At 37.3% G+C, this 23079-nt stretch overlaps 1 protein-coding gene and 1 pseudogene across 3 annotated transcripts in view; both read right to left on the reverse strand.

The window, feature by feature from the left end:
- Window positions 1-23079, reverse strand: part of BRWD1 (bromodomain and WD repeat domain containing 1) — a 134498-nt gene that overhangs the window by 32993 nt on the left and 78426 nt on the right. For all 3 annotated transcript variants that reach the window (XM_031664882.1, XM_031664884.1, NM_001169085.1), the window contains 10 exon segments: window positions 21696-21790; window positions 19788-19977; window positions 15612-15737; window positions 15416-15523; window positions 12585-12709; window positions 11775-11857; window positions 8392-8503; window positions 7712-7773; window positions 1279-1434; window positions 926-1046 (listed from right to left, as the gene is read on the reverse strand). In XM_031664882.1, the coding sequence (XP_031520742.1) occupies window positions 926-1046; window positions 1279-1434; window positions 7712-7773; window positions 8392-8503; window positions 11775-11857; window positions 12585-12709; window positions 15416-15523; window positions 15612-15737; window positions 19788-19977; window positions 21696-21790 (1178 nt within the window).
- On the reverse strand, window positions 18372-19312 carry LOC103882596 (annotated as a pseudogene).

The raw sequence follows: 23079 nt of genomic DNA on the forward strand, positions 1-23079 counted from the left end.
GCCTCAGCCTCCCAAGTACCTGGACTTACAGACACGTGCCACCATGCCTGGATAATTTTTGTATTTTCAGTAGAGACAGGGTTTTACCATGGTGGCCAGGCTGATCTCAAACTCCTAGCCTCAGGTGATCCACCTGTCTGGGCCTCACGAAGTGCTGGGATTACAGGCATAAGCCAATGCACCTGCCCTCCTACAAAAACATTTTTAAATGACACAAAGATTATCCAAGAGATTTCAGGAATATCATATTCAACAGAATGAAGCCCTGGCAGCCAAAGCAAAACTACTTGGCCAATCACAATAGGTAACTCCTGATGGACGGACTTTTGATGAAAGACTGCCAACAGCTGCTGCACTGGAAATTAGGATTCATCTGACAGAATTTCCTGGGAGCAGTAGCCACCCTGTTAAACCATCTGTCATGAGTTTGGCAAATGAAAACCACTGGAGAAACAAAACCACTATTTACCAAGAATAATTAAAATAGAAGGTCTTATTGTTCAAATAATAAGACACAACATTTATTGAGGCCTTAAGATTCTGCAGCTCAGTTACGTGATTAGAAAAACAACTGTTTCTTCAATTGTGGCTGTTAATTTTAAAACAAATTATGTCTTCAATCATGTATGAGGATAGAAAAGTACCAGTGAAATGTTACTGAAATAAATGGAATAAAAGTAAAATTTCAGTGATATGGAAATAATCACTGAAAAAAAATCGAGGGTGAAATATGGTAGTCAATCTTCTGCCCGGCCCTACCCACACCTACCCATGGACATCTAACACCATCTGACAATGAAAGAGAATAATGAAACAAAAATGTTCATCAGCCCCCAATTCTACCACTATCTCTTCCTTTGTTTACCCTAGTCAATATTGCCAAATATAGCTTTTTAAACTATTTTGAAAGCAGGTTTCTACTAACCTGTAAAATCGATTAACAAGTCTCATTCGAATTGTGTAAAGATCAGTTGGATAAGCTACTACAGTACAGTACTTCGGGTATGTACACAGATCAACAGGGCCTGCAAAAGCTGCTGCTATATCTGTTAGGGAAGACAGGAGAATTTTTAATCAATAAATCCATTGCCTTTAGTGGCACTTCTCTAGAAATCATTCATAAGATATGGCTACATTTAACATTACAGACTAAATTAAAAGATAACCAATACAAAATGTAGAAAAGAACAGAAACCTCAATTATGCTAGTATTTTTAAATACCTTTATGAAAAAAATTGAAAAAAAATTTTCATCCTAAACAAACAAAAAAAACTTACCAAGATTCAAAAGTTGATCTATACCACTGATAATTCTATCACATTCTTCATCTCTTGATTTCTGACCCCATTCACCAGCTTGTGGTTTATACAGCAATTTCTCTAGCTCATCTGATGTGACAGAAATACTAGCTCCTAATTCTTCAGGTGGATCAACTATATATACCATAAAAAACAAAGAGGGGAAGAAAAAAAACAAAAAATAAATATATACTATATTAAAATTCAGTTTTCAAAGCTTATAAAACTAGGTTATCTCCACAGTCAAAAATAGAGTTCAAATGTGCAACTCTTTTAAAATTACTCACTGAGATCAACAGATTGCTTACATTCAGGTAAAAACACAATCTACCTACCCTAACAAATTAAAAATTAAAAATAAGAGTGCCAGTATTGCAGTTTTCAGTCTATTTCTTCAAGGAGGCAAACTTAACCCCAAGGCCTCTGAAAACACAAACTGAACCTGACAATATTCAAAATTTTAAGCTTACATACAGTTCCAAGCCAGGCGCGGTGGCTCAAGCCTGTAATCCCAGCACTTTGGGAGGCCGAGATGGGCGGATCATGAGGTCAGGAGATTGAGACCATCCTGGCTAACCCGGTGAAACCCCGTCTCTACTAAAAAATACAAAAAAAACTAGCCGGGCGAGGTGGCGGGCGCCTGTAGTCCCAGCTACTCGGGAGGCTGAGGCAGGAGAATGGCGTGGACCCAGGAGGCGGAGCTTGCAGTGAGCTGAGATCCGGCCACTGCACTCCAGCATGGGCGACAGAGCGAGACTCCGTCTCAAAAAAAAAAAAAAAAAAAAAAAAAGTCAAGTCAAAATGGATAAAATAATCCCACATGACAAATGGCTAATTTTCTTAAATTTTAAAGCTCAAGTGAAACAGACTGGTATTTTTTGAAAAATAAGGAGAAGCGGGTGGGGTGAATGACGCCTGTATTCCCAGAACTTTGGGAGGCCGAGGTGGGTGGACTGCCCAAGGTCAGGAGTTCAAGACCAGACTGGCCAACATGGCAAAACCACATCTCTACTAAAAATACAAAAATTAGCCAGCTGTGGTGGGGCACGCTTGTAATCCCAGCTACTAGGGAGGCTGAGACAGGAGAATCACTTGAACCCGGAGGCAGAGGTTGCAGTGAGTCAAGATTGTGCCATTGCACTCCAGCATGGGCAACAGGGCGAGACTGTCTCCAAAAAAAAAAGAAAGAAAGAAAAAGAGAGAGAAAGAAAGAATCTGAGGAAGCTGAGAATATTTTAGCTTATTGAATCAGTTCTAACATAAAAATAAGAAATGTCATCTACTGTGTACTGACTACCAGAGCACGTTCACAATGAGGGAACAAGGGCATTGGGAAGTGCCTCATTTTAACAGCTGCTAAATGGTGGAGAGAATGCTCATGGGAGCATTTCCTCTAGAACCATATCCGTTAAGATTCCTGCAAACATACACACAAGTTTTATACAGAGCATTCTTTGGGAATGCTCTTAACTTCAATAAAGTTGACCTATTAGAATTAACTCATATGATGTAGTCTTTCAGCTGAGAGATGGAAATTTTTTAAATATGGATGATAAATGATTCCTATAAGCTTATAATTCATGTTCTTGCAAAAAGAAAAAGGATTTCCATTTTATTTTCTGCATGAACATAAAAGAGATGTGGGGGAAGAGGGCGGAGACATCCCACTGCCCTAATAAGCTAAAATGTGTATTTTTATACTGTAATTCACAGTTATGCTTTCAATATTTTATCTCATCAAAAGGAAGAGGAAAGAGGCTGTATGGGCAGGCAACATAAAGTGCTTTAAAAAACACTGGTTTATCAAAGCCGGGATATGAGTTCAAATCACATCTATACCACCTAAAAACTATGACTTTGGGCAAGGGGTGTGGGTGGGTGTGTTTTGGTAGGGAGAAAGTGGTGTGTGTGCGTGTCTGTTTTAATGGGGAGAAAAGGGGTCTCACTATGTTGCCTGGGCTGGTCTCCTCAAGTATTCTGGTGAATACTGATCAACCCACATGCGTGAAGAAACGACAGGAAGCCAGGAAAAGAACCAAATGAAAGATCTGTGATAACAAAGGCCTGATGCACAAAAGGGCCAGCAACCATGCCTGTTCCCCCCAGCCAGACTGAAAAGCTGCATGATTCACAGAGCAATGGATAGACTGCATAAAAGGGTCTTGCCTAAGAAGTCAGAAGTAAATCAGTTCTAGGATAAGCACTGCTCCAAACCCATCTACCATATCTTAAAAAGATAAAATTGTTTCCGACTAGCTTAATTGTGTGACAGAACAAAGTTTAACCCTTACAGGAATACAAAAATATACAGCACCCAACAAGGTAAAATTCACAATGTCTGACATAATATTTAAAATTATAAGGCAGGTAATATATTAGGAAATACTCATAATGAAGAGATTAATGAACCAACCAGAATTGTCACATATGTTAGAATTAGCAAAGACATGTAGTTATTATATTACACATGTTCATTAAAAACATATATAAATGGAAGACATGAAACACAACCAAATCCAACTTTTAGAGATGAAAACCACAAGCAATAAGGTGAATACTATAATACATTGGCTGGTGATAAAAGCAAATAAGACATTCCAAAAGAAAATATAAACATATAATATAAAAATATAAAAAGATTCAACACCAGACATGGTGGCTCATGCCTGTAATCCCAGCACTTTGGGAGGTCAAGGCAGGGGGATCACTTAAGTCAGGAATTCAAGACCAGCCTGGCCAACATGGCAAAACCCTCTCTCTACTAAAAATACAAAAATTAGCCAGGCATGGTGGCACACACCTGTAGTCCCAGCTACTAAAGAGGCTGAGGCAGGAGACTCACTTGAATCTGGGAGGTGGAGGTTATAGTGAGCCGAGATTGCACCACTGCACTCCAGCCTGGGTGACAAAGCAAAACTATGTCTTAAGAAAAAAAAAAAATTTCAAAAGAGCACAGTATGTGTTATTCATTTCTGAATGTATATAATCATTGAGGGGAAAAACTAAATCTTTTTTTTCTCATAATGGCTATTTCGTGCCTAACTTGATGTCCCCCAAACGGTAGGCATTCAGGAAATGTGTATGAAACAAATATGTGATGTACTTATATGATTTACTCTGTAAGTGTAGCTAATATTTCATGAAACAAAGCAATAATAACTAATGTTTTCAAACATAAAACTAAAAAGATGTATATGGAAAAAATTTTACACTAACATAGTGTAGACACAGCAATAAAAATTATCCTAATGAAACAGTAAAAGAAAACAAAACAAAAAAACCAAAACAAAACCAGAAAAGCCCCGAGATACAGAGACTATTTAAGGGAACAGAAGAAATTATGATATCCAAAACTAATGGATAACACAGTTAAAAATGAGTGAAGAATCTGAATGTTTCTCAGCCAGGCTCAGTGGCTCACGCCTGTAGTTCCACCACTTTGGGAGGCCAACGCAGGCAGATCACTTGAGGCCAGGAGTTCAAGTCTCGTATGGCCACCATGGTGAAATAGCTGGGTGGCACATGTCTATAGTTCCAGCTACTCAGCAGGCTGAAGCACAAGAACCAACTGGGAGGTGGAGGTTGCAATGAGTCGTGATTGCACCACTACACTTCAACCTGAGCAAAGAGGAAGACTGTCTCAAAAAGAAAAGAAAGAAAGAAAAGAAAGAAAAAGAAATTGAACATTTCTACAAAGACATAAAAATGACCAGTAAGCAAAGGAAAAAATGCTCAGTATCATTAGGCATCAGAGAAAGGCAAATCACAACCACAATAATACTTCCTATAAGTTAAAAAAACAAGTGTCCAGGATGTGAAAACACTAGAACACACATACACTGCTGCTGGAAATGTAAAATGGTATTCCTGCTCCAAAAAACCATCTGTCAGCCCTCAAAAGGTTAAACAGAGTTACCATGTAACCCAGCAAAGCCACTCATACATATGCACCCAAAAGAAAAAAGACTTGCACATGAAGTTCACAGAAACACTATTCATAGCCAATTAATGGAAGCAATCCAAATGCCCATCAACTGATAAATGGATAAATACAATGTGTTATATCCATACAATGGAATATTATTCATCAATAACAAGAAATATCTTGGTTTCTAAATGCCATTCTCCAATGAAACAGGCCATGGCCACCGAAAAACTGCCTGATTCCACAGCTGAGGTAGGGAAACTACAAGGTGAGCCTTGAACACTGAATAGTGCCAGCAGCTATGAAAACACTCAAAGGCGATTTAAAAGAAACTATCAAATGGACATAGGAGTCAACTTGAAGAGGTTCCCAGTGGCCAAATCTGCAATAAGGTAGCAACAAAATAATGATAACAATTGAGCACTGATTTTATTTTACAAAAATCTGAGTACATACTAATATAAATAAATGGGAAAGGAGGTGTATCTTATAGTAGAATTCTAACTAATAAATATAAGACAATGGAAAAAAATCATTATTTGAGGCAAGAATCATCAACGGATGCTACAATTAGTGAGTGGAAGCAGGATAAGAAACAGGATTATTTGCAACACATAAATATATCCCCATGGGACACTAATTACAATGGAAAAAGTATTTACTTCACACTGGAGACACCTGACACATACCCCCTAAATCAAACTATTAAACACTCAATTAATGGACAGATTGACATCATGTGCCTCCTAAAATAATGCACTGAGAAAGACACATTACTTCTCTGACATTCTTGCCAAAAATGCAAAACCTAAATTTAATCGAGAAAAAACATCAGACAAACCCAAACTAATGGAAATTGTATAAAATAACTGCCCAGTAATCTTCAAAAGCCTTAAAGTCGTGAAAGACAGTGAAAAACTGAGGGATACCGGATTAAAGAAGACTAAGACGACATGACAATTAAATCCAAAATGTGAAAGGATATTAGCGAAACAGACAAAATCTGAATAAAGTCTATAGACAATAGTATCATGTTAATAATAATTTCCTGATTTTGATCACTGCAATGTGCTAGCTGTATAAGAAGGGAAATCCAGGTATTTAGAAAATCCTTGTACTATTTTTGTAACATTTTTTAAGTCTGAAATTATCTCAAAATGAAGTTTTTTAAAGTGCTATAAAAAATGGAGAGTACACAGGCCTGGCGCAGTGGCTCATGCCTGTAATCTCAGCACTTTGGGAGGCCGAGGCGGGCGGATCACAAGGTCAGGAAATTGAGACCATCCTGTGAATGGTGAAACCCCGTCTCTATTAAAAAAAATACAAAAAATTAGCCGGGCTTGGTGGCGGGCACCTGTAGTCCCAGCTACTCGGGAGGCTGAGGCAGGAGAATGGCGTGAACCCAGGAGGCGGAGCTTGCAGTGAGCCGAGACTGTGCAACCACACTCCAACCTGGGAGACAGAGGGAGACTCCATCTCAAAACAAACAAACAAACAAAAAAAAACGGAGAGTACATATTGAAAAGAAGTATCAAAATGCAGATATTCCGAGATTTTCTTGAAAATTATAAATAAAAAGAGAAAAACATCAAAGGATGTTACAAATCAGTAAAAACACTTACATAAAGAAAGCCTGGTGGTGAGCAAAATGGAAGCAGGAGATATAGAGTACCCTTTCAAAAAGTTTAGCAAAAGGGAAATAATTTAGTAACAAAAATGATTGATGAAGTCAAATGTAAGGTATAAGAGACATATTCAAACCTGACTGGAGAAAGGTAGGAGGAAATTAAAATTGTTGAAGGGGATGAGCTAAGTGTAGGTACCAGGCCCTTGGAAGGCAACAGCAGTGGGATGGTAGCACTGGAGAACAGGCTGGCTTTAAATAGTTGTCTATTTCTCACAGGAAAAGAATAGAAAATCCATAATAAGACAACTTGAGGTAAGGCAGAAGACGGAAGTCAAGTTTGATCTTTTCCTTGAAGGAAGACCAAAGGTAAAAGACCACAGGTAAAAAGACCAAAGGTAAATGAGGTAGGAAAAGTAGACGCTACATGAAGGATTTACATTTTTTGGATTTTTTTGTTGTTGTTTTTCTGAGATGGAGTCTTGCTGTCGCCTAGGCTGGAGTGCAGTGGCCGCGATCTCAGCTTACTGAAACCTCTGCCTCCTGGGGTCAAGCGATTCTCCTGCCTCAACCTCCCAAGTAGCTGGGATTACAGGCACACGCCACCATGTCCGGCTAATTTTTTGTATTTTTAGTAAGACATGGGGTTTCACCATGTTGTCCAGGCTGGTCTCAAACTCCTGATCTCAAGTGATCCATCTGCATCGGCCTCCCAAAGTGCTGGGATTACAGGCATGAGCCATGGCGCCCAGCCAGGAGTTAAGTTTAATGCAGGGTTACATGAGAAATGACAGCAAACTACTAAGGTATTTATTTATTTATTTAAAAATAAAATGTTTTCATTATTTAACAAATATATATACCATTATCAGGAATTGGTTCCATGTCCCATGGGCTAAGTTTTTCAATTTCAGTATTATCCCACCTGTTAAAAAACAACAAATCTCTGGTTAGCCTTTCATGAAAACAAAATGTGGATAATAGGTATCCATTATAAAAGTAAAAGATACAAAATATGAAAATTAACCTCACTGCAGCAATACAATTTTAAATATTAACAGTAAATTTTTTTAAGAAGGATATATTATTAAAATAACAGGTTTAAGAACAAAACCAGAAATCCTATGCGGCTTGCACCCAAAGTGAACAATAACTCAAAGACAAGGCATGAAGCCTTGAATTCCACCACAGCCACAATCAGTGGTTTTTATTCCATTGCCAATGAAAAGGCATCAAAGGTTTATTTGAAGAAGATTAATGATATAATATCTGCTTCTGAACTAGGACACTGACAATACGAGGCAAAGGAAATGTGGCTACAGAAATAGTTCCAGGGAAGCAAGCAGAACCTGAACCAAGGGGAGTACTAGTGAATAGGAAACAAAGGGAAGGTGCATGTCTGAGAGACATTTCAGGTCAGCCTGACATGACTTAATGACAGATAAAAACCATGTTTTTTTTAAAAACCAGAAATGTATTATTCATACAACAACCTGCCACACTGAATTATTTGTAAATGATTAGTTTTCATCTGTATACAAACCTAACAACATAACACTGGAAATGACTATCAGGATACTGTGGTTGATATGGCTCTTGACTTAACACTGTTCCAAACCACCAAGCATCATCAATAATAGAGCGGAATCTGTCACCTAGGAGAGAAATGATCAAGTCTGAGGCATTTCTCTGCTAACATTCATTAACATTTTTTAATCTACAAAATACCATATGATACAGATAAAAAAGAAGCCAAAATCGCAATACAAAAACAGGCAAGCAGAGCTCCTAAACAAACCAAGAAAAACATGGAATAAAAAAATTAACATTTAGATTAAATGGATTTCTAGATGTATCCAACAACTCTAAGACTAAGACTTCGACCAGTGAAATAAACTGCACTAGATCTGTGTTTAGCATTCATTACTATACAAACATGAACTGCTGTAGTAACTATATCTCTTCCCTCTTACCCTTCCCACCATTTACAAAACAAAACCAATTAAAAGAAAGAACAAAAGTCACCTATCCAGCACTGATGATTCTTCGGTATATAGATCAACAATTCTTTTCTCAAGGGAAGTTTTATAGAAACAAATCAAAGTTAAAGCTACAATTTATCCCCAAGAAAGAATATAATATACCTGGCAAACGGTCTTGAATAATTAAAGTATGCTTACAGTGAATTCTTCAAAGGTTTAAAAAAAATAATGCCACAACTACTAGACCTACATGTTTTACAGTCTTTAGTATATTTTCAAACGTATGTAAACATGAGTTTTACATATATTTTACTTCAAAATCACTTGAAACCATAGCCCCTGAAAGAAATCTAAGGAGACTGTTACAGCTTTAAACTTACAATTTGAGATAAACCACACTATGATTTTGTCCAAATCTCTAATACCCTAATTTAACAAACATTAATTACAACTGAATGTAATAATAAATTATTGTAATAAAAATCAGCTGCCTCAATTTTGAGGCCTAATACAAAAACATGTTAGAAGAGAGTGAGTCTTTGATATAAAAAATTAAGTGTATATTTTTCTTGCTATTTACCTAATACTAGAAGATAATTTCAGTTTAGATAAAAATATTTCTTCATACAAAAACAACCCTTTAAATAAAAAGGAGCCTTTAAAAATTAAGTTTTCTCATAATAAAAGTGTCTTTTCTATGTTTTTGCTAGCTGATCACCCTGGTAATCTTATGTTAAGACTTTTCAAATAAACCTACTTTGGCCTTTCAAGAGAAGGATTAAAATCCACTGCAAAAATGAAAACAAGCAACTTCTTCTTGCCATACTACTCAAATTCCATGCAAAAAGGTAAGAGCAAATATGGGGGAGCAAAATGAATTAAAGTGTAGTATTAACACGTCTGGTCCAGTAATTTCTCAACCACAAAAATAAAACAAAAACCGCTAAATTACAGGAGGCATTTGGGACTCCATCTCTAGAGTTTAACTGTAGATAATTCAGTTTTAAAAAAATTTAATGGACATGTTGGCAAAAATGAGAGCCTCTTTTTTGCTCTCATGGGGACTGAAAAATCATAATAGCTGGGAAACTTTAAAGTTATTTGGAACACAACTATACAACCTGCTAATGTTGCTTCATGTTATTTTTGTGGCTGTATGTTTTTCTTCAAGAAAAATTTTCTCTTCATCTACTCCCAAAATAATCCTGATTACTTGTGTAGATATTACCAGGACAATAATCTATAAAGAGGAGCCATATGCCCTGACAATCTTTCATGTCAGATGAGGATGATGAGGGACTTTATCTAAAATTTGCCTTCTTGTAGTACTCACAGAAAAAGGTAGCAATGGCCAGATATGGTGGCTCACGTCTGTAATTCCTACACTTTAGGGAGGCTGAGGCAAGAGGATTGCTTGAGCCCAGGAATTCAAAACCAGCCTGGGCAATACGGCAAGACCCTGTCTCCACAAAAAAATTAAAAATTAGCTGCACATGGTCGTGCACACCTGTGGTCCATCTACTCAGGAGGCTGAGGTGACAGGATCACTTAAGCCCAGGAAGCTGAGGCTGCAGTGAGCTCTGATTGCATCACTGCCCTTCAGCCTGGGCAACAGAGCAAGACCTTGTGTTCAAAAACAGAAGAAAAGAAAGAAAGAAGCTGCAGTAACTAGAAAGATCAATGTCTTAATATCATTTATGAATGTGTACACCAGATGACACAGCCTGGATAAAACTTAGTATTTCCAACAAAAATCCAAGAACTGATAAAAGAATGAACCATCCTATTTCTAACTCAGTAAACAGGCTCCTAGGATAGCATTCCATACCGAACATATATTTGTACACCTGTGAAACAGTTGCTATTACCACCCAGCCTAATGACTTCATTCAATTATCAGTTATATCCTGAGATTAATGATCTACACAACTCTGAATTAGCGAGTCCTCCTTAAATGATCACCACAAAAATCACATTCAAGTAATTTAGTGCCTACATTGAGGTACCAAAATTACTCCAATGTGTAATTTTACTCAAATGTGTAAAATTACATTAAGGTAATTTTAGTTTTTTAATTTTTCTGTCCACCTATACATTACATGGTTATAAAGCGTAAGTGTATATGCATTTTTTATTTCTTAACGAAACAGTGTCAAGTCTTCTCATTTAAGTCTACACTGTTACGATATCAAGGGTGAAATACTTGGGTATACCAGAACATTTTCAGTGTGAAATCTGAAATTACTTTTCAGCCTTCTGATCATTCTAGATCCTGGTGTAATTGTGTAAATTATACCAATGTTACATCAAAGATAATTATATACAATATAGTACAAGGAAGTCTGAAAGGAAGTATGTCTACTCTGGCCTATAGTCAAGGAGTGAAAATAATCTTTTCCAAATGTTATGAACCAAAAGAACAGAAGAAAAGTTGCTTGTCTAAAAAGTCTACATAATCGGGCCGCACATGGTGGCTCACGCCTGTAATCCCAGAACTTTGGGAGGCAGAGGTGAGTGGATCACGAGGTCAGGAGTTCGAGTCCAGCCTGACCAACATGGTGAAACCCTGTCTCTACTAAAAATACAAAAATTTGCTGGGCATAGTGGCACGCACCTGTAATCTCAGCTACTCAGGAGGCTGAGGCAAGAGAAGCACTTGAACTGGGAGGCGGAGGTTGCAGTGAGCTCAGATCACGCCATTGCACTCCAGCCTGGGAAACACAGGGAGACACTGCCCGACCTGCCCCGCCGCCCGCCAAAAAAGTCTGCATAATCAGTAAGTACCAAGTGTTAAGTAAAATATATTTATAGGTCACTTATATCTCTTCCAGAATTTACATGTTTGTATACACTATAAGTAAGAGTCCCACAGCCAAAAAGTTAGACCAATAAAACATGAGATTAATTTTTAAGGGTATATAAAACTTAGTAAGGATAGACTTACAAGACTGCCAATTCCTCTGTCTTGCTTCATCATAAAATTGACGCAATACAAGAAAGTCAATAACATCTGGCATATCATGATATCTAGACAAAAATTTAAAAAATCATTAAACTCTCTACATAGCAGGTTATATAGTCTAAAAGCAACACTGTCCAAAAGAAACATAATGAGATCTACAATTGTAATTCTCAATTTTCAACCAGCTGTATTTTAAAAGTGAAATTTTTAAAAACCAGTAAATTTCATACCGTATTTTAAATACATCCAAAATATTTCAATATGTAGTCAAAACGAGATATCTTACATATTTTTTCTTCATAACTAGTCTTCAAAATGCAATGTGTACATTCACAACACATTCATTTCTTTTAAAAAAAAATGTTTATGCCTCATACTCTGCCAAGTCTCATTTAACACATTTAATTCAAATCATCCACATTTCAAGTGAGCAACAGCCACATGTGACTAGTGGTAACCCTATTAGGTGTAGGAAATTATTTATTCCGAATTTTTTCAAACACAAAGGGCAGAAAAAATTTGACCTGTATGTCAGAAATCTCCACCTACGTAAGTTGCATGAAAACCATATAAAACAGACTGCCCACACTTAACCATAACTGTGACATGCCTACTATGACTTCAGTGTGGGAGATGGGTTTCCTAGCCATCAGAAACTCGAGCCACATCTTAGGCTATCCACAGTGCTCTACTAGTTACCCTGGAGTTGAATGGGAAGGGCATGCTAATCATTACATCAGCAAAATGGCAAATTTAAATTTAAATAATTCCATTTTAAAAAATAATACATACCTAATAGAGAAAGATTTGTCCATAAGTTTTCCAGTTGCTGGATCTATAAATGCTAGTTTGAGGCAACAGAGTGTAGGGGGCCCAACTTCATATCGTATTCCAACTATTTTAACCAATTCTTGATCCTTTAACAGACATATATTTTTAATGGTTAAAATAAAAGCAATTCCTTAATACTATAATTCTCCACATACTGTTATATTAAGTAAACTTATAATTTAGGTTTCCAAACCAGCAGACAAGTTTAATCAATACCATTAATTACATTCAATTTTGCTAATCTCCACATATTTAATATAGTTTCTAATACAAAGAACATCCTTTAGAAAATACACTATAAAAGTATAAGACTGAAAACACAAATCTCTGATTAGCGTAATATCTAACAACCACCGCTGTTAAAAATCTAACATATTTCCTTCTGGCTTTGTTTTGGAAACAGGGTCTCGCTGTTTTGCCCAGGCTGGAGGGCAGTAGCACGATCATGGCTCACTGCAATCTCAAACTCCCGAGCTCAATCAGTCCTCCCACCTCAGCTTCCCCAGTAGCTGGGACTGACTACAGGTACAACATGGCACCACACCAAGCTACATTTTTATTATTTGTAGAGACAGGGTCTCCCTATTTTGTCCAGACTAGTCTCGAACTCCTGGGCTCAAAGTGATCCTCCCACAACAGCTTCCCAAAGCGCTGGGATTATAGGTGTGACCTGCCACACTCAGCCAATGCACATTTCTATTTATATAGTTTTATATTATGCAGTGAAAATGTGTAAGCATTCTACTTATTCCTAAGTGTTCTTCAAAATCCTGATATTAAATTTCTGCCTAATACATTAAGTAATATTTGTTGAGAATCTACCATATCCTATGACCTCTTCTAGGCAGTAGGGACAGGACAGGAAACAGGTGAAAGTCCCTACCTGGATGGAGTATCCATCAAATGGATTTGCCATAGTCAACCCTCCCCCCAATGTCTGCTTCTCTGATACTAGGAATACAACAGATCATTCATCCACTTATTCACTGAACAAATGTTATTATTGTAATCTACCAAAGTGCTAAGCATAGTTCTCATCATTCACAGTAGTTATGTTCTATAAAGTCATCTAGAACACGAAAATACTAAATCGGTGCTGTAGAGGATATACAGGGATAGGCTCCTGCAAAATTCTGGTCCCAACACTGTAGTAAACCAGCATGTACATAACCTGGCTTTATGTGTTTCTGTTTAAAGGTACCTTATTTAATATGTTGTTGATCTGCAAACACTTAACTGATACCTGAATGAAGCTTGTCTAACACACTTTCTCCATAAGGCACATCTCAGCCTTCTAGCACTTAAGAACACTAGACAGCATGTCAGCACTATACTTAGGGGCCATTTTAAACAGCAAAGTGACCACAAAAAGCACAAAAATGGAAAATATGTGGCACTGAACAGACCATGAAAAGGACACTTGTTTGCAGTGCGAGAGCTAAAAAAAGAAGGCAGAGCAACACCTTGTTCAACCTCAACTAGAAACATGCTCGTCAGGCAAGTCAAATTTTTCACCACCCTGAGCATGTACAGAAATGACCAAAAGGCTCCAAGAATACTGTTTTGGGGATTACAAATAAAGCAAGCATGCAGTTCACAAATACAGAATCCAAGAATAATGAGGATGGACTGTACTTAGGTACATAGTCCTAAGTTAGACATAAATAAAACCTCAAATGTATATAAAGCCTAACTCATAGAAGCAGAGTCATTAAGTTGAATATAAGTGTTAAAAACAGCTATCTTTGTTAAAATTAGTATTTTCTTCATGTTCTAAGTTTTTAAAAGTATCAAAATGTGTAGAATAAAAATATAAAAAATAAAAAACATGTGTAATACTACCCCACAGATCATCACCATTGACATTTTGATGTTTTTCTTTTGATTGGCTACAAATGTTTTTAAAATTTTGCTATCATAACCAGAAATACAATTTCACGTCCCATTTTTCCTATTAGTAATACACTGTGTAAATGTATCCATCATTCATTCCACAAATATTTTTCAACCTTCAAGTACAAGATGGGCTGTACACAGTAAGTGATTGTGTGAATGCACCATGATTTGGTTAATTCACTATTGTGGAATATTTGATTTTTTTTTCCAGCTTTGTTTTTGTAAACAGTGAGTGAACTACAATACTCATGTATTTACAAGCATTTCTGTTTGTTTTCCAAATTACCAGACGAGTAAAATCACAGAATTAAAAGTTCCAAATATTTTTCAGTTTCAACTCCTATTGCCAAAATATCCTCTAGAAAGCCTGGACCACTTCACACACCCCACCAGCAATCTGAATAACTGTTAACAAACCAACATCTTTGCCACTTGCTAAAATGTGGAATTCTTTCTTGAGCTAAAAACAAACAAAATCACAAAATTGACTAAGTACTGAAAAGGTAAAATTATTATTTCCTTATTTTAATATCCATGAGGTTAAACCTTTCTTCCAATTTTTATTTCTTCTTTTGAAAACTTGCATTTCTCCCTTTGAAAATCTGTCTTCGGTACATAAACATTTTTAAGATTGATAATACATATATTGCCAAGCTGCCTTTCTGAAACTCTAGGTTGTTGCATTTAACGTTTTACATACCAATCAGCAACATACAAATTTTGCCCATTGACAAGCCATTCCCACAGGATCTTAAGGTTTGGTTATAGCAGAAATGTTATCAAGTAGGAAAGAAAGTAATAAAATATGTTTCCAACAGGTTTTTAAATAGATTTGTAAATAATTTAACTATATATGTGCTAAAATGTTTAATGATTTAATAATGCCATCGTCCTACCCTAAGATCCATTTTTCTCCATGGCTCCTTATTAGGGTTCAATTCATAAATATTATTTCTTCTCACAGCCTCAATATAAGCTTCATGACCCTGTCGAAAATATATTACCTACAAAAGGGAAATATGCATTTAAAAATTAAGAGCAATATAAATTTTATGTTCCATATTTGTGTTTTTAAATTTGTGTTACTCTCACCTCATCACCCATTTGAGGAACAAAAGGAGATTTTCTAAGTGTGGTGTCAGTAATCCAAACTGGAGGATGAAATTCATATAAATGCTCCATATTTCCAAGCTCTCCTGAAGTCATCCTCCGCAAATTCTACCACCGGGAAGAGAACAAAGTTTCTTAGATTAGCAACGGGCATGCACTCTTTGAATGAAAAATAAAAGAAACTTCACCATTCAGAATGACTATTTTTGCCACGTCCATCTAATGATTAGTTTTTACACAGTATATATATTTAGTTCCTTTACATAGGAATATATCACTTATAAAAAGCATTGTAAATCTACCTAACATTTTCCTAGTATCATCTCCTAAATTTCTCATAGATTCTCCGTGCTATTTTACATCCCATTTTAGGGGGCTAATACCCAACCTAAATCCTCTTTTACACATAGCCTGTTCTGCCAAGACTCCACTCTGAGTATGACCACAGGCTAATCATCACAGGGAGTCTCCTCTTGACTGTAGGTTGTAAGACTGGTGATTTTAAAATATGCCCACAAATCCCCTGATAGTTCTCTCTCTTCAAGAAGTGGAAGTCTCCTCCTCTTAAGTGTGGACTACACTTAATGACTCACTTCTACCAAATATACTAAAGCAGATGAGATTATGTGCAACTTCTAAGACTAGGTCATAAATGGCACTGGGGCTTATCCCTGGCTACTGTTAAATCATTCACTCTGAGGAAAATCATAACGACACTCAAGCAGCCAGCTAAGGAGAGACCTGTGTGGCAAGGAACTGAGGCCGACAGCCACAGGAATAAGCTCAGAAAGAATAACGTCCAACACTCCTCAAGTCCTCAGATGACTGCAGCCCCAGTCAACATGTTGTAACCTCATGAGCCAAAATCACCCAATTAATCAGCTCCCAATTCCTGATCCACCAATACATGAAATACGCAATGTTTGCCATGTAAACACCTAAATTTTAGGGTGGTTTGTTATACACAGCAATAGATAAACACAACGACTTAACATCTTTAAAGAATGACTACCTGCTTGAAATCAGCACAGTGTACACAAATAAATAGGGATGATATTACAATGAAGAGACAAGTATGAAGACAGACATGTAAAATGAAAATGGTAAACATAGCAATAACACACACAAAAAAGAAAGCACCTTAAAATTCCTTGAAGTCTACTACTAGTGTTGAAATTGACAGGAGAAAATAAGTGTTGCTGTGAGATTCTGAGCAAAATAGAGCTTTCTCTTTAAGTTTCGGATTTGGAAAGGTTTAACTGTCAAGCCCACTACTCAGAACAGTGGAGGTGGAGAAGTGTTAATAATAAAGTAGCATGGCCGGGCGCCACGGCTCACACCTGTAATCCCAGCACTCTGGGAGGCTGAGGCGGGTGGATCACTTGAGGTCAGGAGTTCAAGACCACCCTGGTCAACGTGGTGAAACCCTGTCTCTATGAAAAATACAAAAGTTAGCCGAGCATGGTGGTGTGTGCCTGTAGTCCCAGCTACTCGGGAGGCTGAGGCAGGAGAACTGCTTGAACCCAGGAGGTGGAGGTTGCAGTGAGCCGAGATGGCACCACTGCACTCCAGCCTGGGTGACAGAGTGAGACTCCATCTCGAAATAAATAAATACATACATACATACATACATACATACAAATAATTTTTTAAAAGTTTATGTGTGACTTCATGAAGTGTATCAAAGTCAATCATAAAACAATATAACAATCATTTAAACCAACAATCAAAAGCCTCTGACTGGAATGTATCTTTTTCATTATTTGGTTTTGATATATTAATACTAGATCCTGGGGAAGCAACAATGAGAGATAAAGAAGCATTCCTGGCCCTCAAGAAGCTTACAGTCTACTGGGTAATACAGACACTGAACGAGCAATTACAAGTACAATACAGAAGGAGCTTATGTTTGGGAAGTTAACCTCTTAATGGAGGGATGAGACTTAGAATCTTTTTTACTGTTATCCTATATATTATTAAGAAGGCATGGAAAGCTTAGGAAACAATTACATTAAAGCAACATTTGAGACATGGTAAAGCTGAGGGGGAAAACCACAGCTTTTGATTTGATAAAGATAACCTATATTCTAGTCCAAGACTTTAGGTACTCTCAGAAAGTAACTAAAACTTTATTTTTACTTATCCCTTTGTTTAGATACTTAAACCTGAAATTAAGCCAAAAAGCATAATATGAGACCCCAGAAAACTCACATCCCACTCAACCAACCCAGAGTATTTACAATTTAAATGGGGAAAAAGATTTCAATAGTACTAACAGCTCAGGGAACATGTTAATCAGAAAACTGGGCTAAATACGATGTATTTCAGAAGGTGTTTAAAATTATTTGTATGATTTAACCTCGCCGAAACAAGCTTGCTAGTTTAAAGACGCCTTTATACCAATGCTTCACATCATCAGTGAAAACTATTTATCAAGAGGGAGCAATATGGGGTACAGAAGCATGAACCAAAATCTCACACTAAATCTTTTAACATTAATGGAATTTCAGAGTGAGTAAATATGACTAGAAATTACAGCAATGGCCAGGCACAGTGGGTCTACACCTGTAATCCCAGCACTTTGGGAGGCTAAGGCAGGCAGATCACCTGAGGTCAGGACTTCAAGACCAGCCTGGCCAACATGACAAAACCATGTCTCTACTAAAAATACGAAACTTAGCCAGGCGTGGTTGCGTGGGCCTGTAGTCCCAGCTACTTGGGAAGCTGAGGCAGGAGAATCACCTGAACCCAGGAGGCAGAGGCTGCAGTGAGCCAAGATGGCACCAATGCACTCCAGGCTGGGCGACAGAGACTCCTCTCAAAAAATCAATCAATCAGTCACACCGTTGGCACAAAGGACTGCTTTGTTTTAAAACTGCACATGTGTTTTGTCTCTAAGGACCTTAATCGACACCCTCAGTAACAGCATTCTTATAAATGACAGCCAACTGTAGGTCCTTGCTGTGGCTTCTCTTCTGTGTAAGTGTGTACATCTTTCTCAGTATCATAGTGAACCTTACAGTAAACTGCCTCTCCAGCATTGCTCAAATTATTCTGTTCATAGTGAATTCAGCAAGCTAAAAGAATCATGGAATGATTGCTACAGAGATGGTCCAGTGTTTGAAGAAGATTTGTGAATGTTTCTTCTAAATATATGATGTCAGCTCCAAGTATCAGGTCAAAATCTCTATGAGAAAAACTCCCCAAATTCTTTCCCCAAGTCAACTCCTTAACAAAAGCTCTGGGTTGGATACAAGGAGGTAAACTGCCTTGACCATTCGATTTACAAAATTCTAATGCTACTTTTCGATCTGTGATAGTCACATGAGCACCCAGCAGGGCAGCCACTCTGCCTATCAGCCCTATGCCAGCACCCAGTTTCACTGCGAGGCAGCCCAAGAGCACCACAGCTCCCATCTCCAGATATGTGGAGAAAACCATGGCCACATCCCAAACCATCGTGGCAATTCCCAGTTGTCTCTGGGACTGTCCTGCTGGATCTGTGTCATATGGTTCACAAAGGTGGCAAGAGGCTTGTGGAATTTCTGCAACCCCAATCCCACGGTCTCCTCATAGGGCACCAGGGCCAATCTGCCTGTACCCAGCCCTCTGATCAGACCTGTGCTTAGACAGGATGTTAAAGGTTTGAGATAATCCTGCTTTTTGACACATCCAGAAACATGCAGTCATGGCAGTTCCATCTCAAGACTAGAAGTGAACGACACTGGTGGATGCCAAGTCTCTCGCGGAGAGACCAGGGCCCCAGTCCTGCAAAGGACTCCGCATCTGTGAATCAAAGGCCTCCTCTATAAGTCCCACTAAATCTGCCCCCACCCAACCCTCCAAAGGACTGACAGATGCTCCCTTCCTTCCCACATGCCCCAGAGCTCCTGCTATCCACAGGGGTTGAGAGTAGGAGATAGGGGAGTCCACAGTGCCCTTCAGAATCCCCAAGACACATAAGGTGTCTGCTGCACCCTGAGAGTGCAGATTCCCGAAGGAGGGCTGACAGCTCGCCCAGCCCAGCCCCAGAGCACAGCCCAAGACACCCAAGGCACCACCATGCCAGTATCACGATAAATGTTAAAATAACATCTGAAATAGGGTAAAGCTGGGGTATCACAATACATGCTATTTTTAAAAATACATTTTTCTTACCTCTTTCTTAGGCTTATTTTCTTTCTTTCTCTTTCGTCTTCTTTTCGGAGGAGATAAATTCTCAGTAGATATTTCATCTTCTGAACTACTGCAAAATCGAGTAACTCGTCGACGACATGATGTTCTTAACGGAGGCTGCAAATTGATGCCCGCATCAGCTGTCCAATCGGAATATCTAGATGAAGAGTCACTAGAAAAGGAGAGTGCTTTCAGTTGAATGGAACCAGAATATAAGCAATGATACCAAGTCAATCATATAAAATTGAGGGAACAGAGAGAGGAGAAAAAGGAAAAGGAAGATACCAGAAAGATTTAACTTGAGCATTCTCCCCTCACTACCAACAAGTACTGAAGTGACTGAAAATCATAACAAAGAGAGAGAAAAAGAGAAATCTTCACTAACACTATAAATGAAGGAAGGATATAAATCTGAAAAAAAATTTTAAGTATACTGTAGATAAAATATGATGCAAGACAACTAACAATTACTCCTTCAAGGAAATAAAACACAGACTTATGGAAACAGTAAGAATCATACAAAACCCCAAAAATAGGCCCCACCACTACCCCCATGTTGGAGGAAGCTGACATATAGACCAGGAATTCCAACTGGAATCACAAGCCATCAGTGAATACACTGAGAAGCTAAAGGGAAGCACAGTTACACCAAACTGAAAGTCCTAAGTAGTCAGTTTCTTCCCAAGAGGAGTCTCCCTGTTATGACAGAAATCTAAGAAAGAGACTAGTCCTAGCTATACCTTAACAAAATCAGAGTCAAAGAGGAAACTAGTTATAAAAAACTAGTCCCTGGTCCACTACTAGCTTCACCAAACAGAAATAATAATAAAAATAAAGGTCTCTACTTGGGCCATCCTTGGCCCAACTTCAACCAACCACACACCTTTTCATCTCTATCAAATACACACATGAACACATTACAAAAAGGTATTTATTAGAAAAAGAGTGTGTTTATAAAAATTATAAGAGGATCTGTTTTGGATAAAATTCAAGAAAAGCTGAATTAGAAGACAATGAATGAAGACACGGAAGGTACAACAGTGGTTGCCCGGGACATGAGGAAGGGTAAAGTGAAGAATCGTTCTTTAAATGGTATAGAATTTCTGTTTTGCAAGATAAACAAGGTTCTGGAGACTGGGTGCACAACTATGTCAATGTACGTAACAGTACTGAACTGCATGCTTTAAATGGTTATGATATTTCTGTTATGTGTATTTTACCACAATTAAATTTGTTTAAAAAAAGATAATATATTATGTTCTTTAAAAAAAAAAAAAATCATTCTAGCTCCTTGTCATAATGAAGTAAAACAAGACAAGAAAGGAAGCAGAGAGTATGTGATAATGGTTTGGACCAATACAGCACCAATAAAAAAAAAGAAAGATGATCTGAGTGATATTCAAGAAGGAGAATTTTCTAGCCATGTTATGGATAGGTGGACAAGAGAGATTAACGTCCAGTTTTCTGGGTTGAGCACTCGTTGAGATAAATGAAAGTGACACGCACCAAGATAAGAACCAGAAGCTGACATTTTGGCCCCATGAAATTTGGATCTCGAAACTAACAAAAATTCAACACATGCAATAATAATGAATATACTTGTGGTTTTACCAGACATACTTTAGATACTAGTCTTTTTAGGTACAGCCAAGATTAAATTCATATTTTCAGTATGCATGTTCAACAGCACTGGGTCAACTGCCTAAAGTCAACAAAAAACTCCTGAAATACTTCTACAGGAACAGCTGTTAATCTAGTTTTTGTCTCCTTTTAAGTGTATTAAAAACTGTTCCACAGTTGCAAATTCTTGTCTCTTAAATAAAATTCAAGTATGATTCCATCCAAGGCTATGATTAAAATGCTTAAAAGATCACAATTAAAAACAGATACCTTGAACTTTCGCTGTAACTTTCACTTTTTCTATCACTTCTCCATTCATCCTCTTCCGAAGAACCAGAACCTTCACTTTGATCACAGGAAGTCTCCTAATTTGTGAAGGGGGAAAAAAATCTTGATCCCTGAAGTTAAATAACAAATGTCCAGAAAAAAGCTGTACACAATCCTCCCCAATAAGATTAAATAATCTAAGAAAAATGAATGGTAATCAGTAAAAATATAATTAGATAAACTTAAAAAGCAAACTTCTTCACTACATCCCTTCCTTATCAAAGCATAAGACAAAAAGAGAACATCCATAAGATTTAACACTACCACCATTAGCAAAAAAAGTGATACAATAGGCCATTCTGAGTAAATTTAATAAAAAGTCAATGTAAATGTTTTCCATTTTGGACTTTAGCTATTCTGATAGGTGTATCTAATTGTTTTAGTTTTCAATTTACTATGACATATTTTGGTAGCTTTTCATATGGTTATTTGTCATCTGTTTATCTTCTTTGGTGAGGTGTCTGTTAGATCTTCTGCCCATTTTTAAATTAGGCTGCCTTCTTATTGCTTGGTTTTAAGAGTTCTTTGTATATTGTGAATATAAGTCTTTTATCAGATATAAGTTTTACGAATATTTTCTCCTGGTTTGTGGCTTATCTTTTCATTCTTTTAATAGTATCTTTCCCAGAACAGTAGGTTTTCATTTCAGTGTAATCCAAATATTTTATCTTTTTTCTTTCACGATTGTGCTTTTGATACTGTATCTAAAAATGTTAATGCCACACTCATGGACACACAGAGATTTTGCCCTTTGTTATCTTCTAGAAGTTTTATGGTTTTTTTGTTTTACATTTACATTAAGCTTATGATCCATTTTGAGTTAATTTTTGTGAAAGAACTGGTGTCTAAGATTCGTTTATTTTGTACGTGAATGTCCAGTTATTCTACCACTGGCTGAAAATAATAAATTTATCCACCAAGTTCTCTTTGCTCCTTCACCAAAGATCATTTGAATATATTTGTGTCAGTCTGTTTCTGGGCTCTTTATGTTGTTCCATTGATCTATTGTTTCACCAGCATCACTGTCTTGAAAATTGCAGATTTACAGTAAGTCTTAATGCCAAGTAGAGTGTCAGTCTTTCAGTTTTATTCTTCTTCAGTGTTGCGCTGGCTATACTGCATCTTCTTCCTCTCTATATAAACTTGAAAAATTAGTTTGTCAGTAAAATTAATTTGCTGGGATTTTGTTTGGGATTGTGTTGAATCTACAAATGATGCTGGCAAGAATTTTTTAACAAGGGTGTGGATCAGCAGGAACTCTCATTCATTAAGGAATGCAAAATGGTACAACCACTTTGGAAGACAGTTTGGCAGTTTCTTATAAAAA

This window comes from Papio anubis, chromosome 4, assembly GCF_008728515.1.
Source record: "Papio anubis isolate 15944 chromosome 4, Panubis1.0, whole genome shotgun sequence".
NCBI lineage: Eukaryota > Metazoa > Chordata > Mammalia > Primates > Cercopithecidae > Papio > Papio anubis.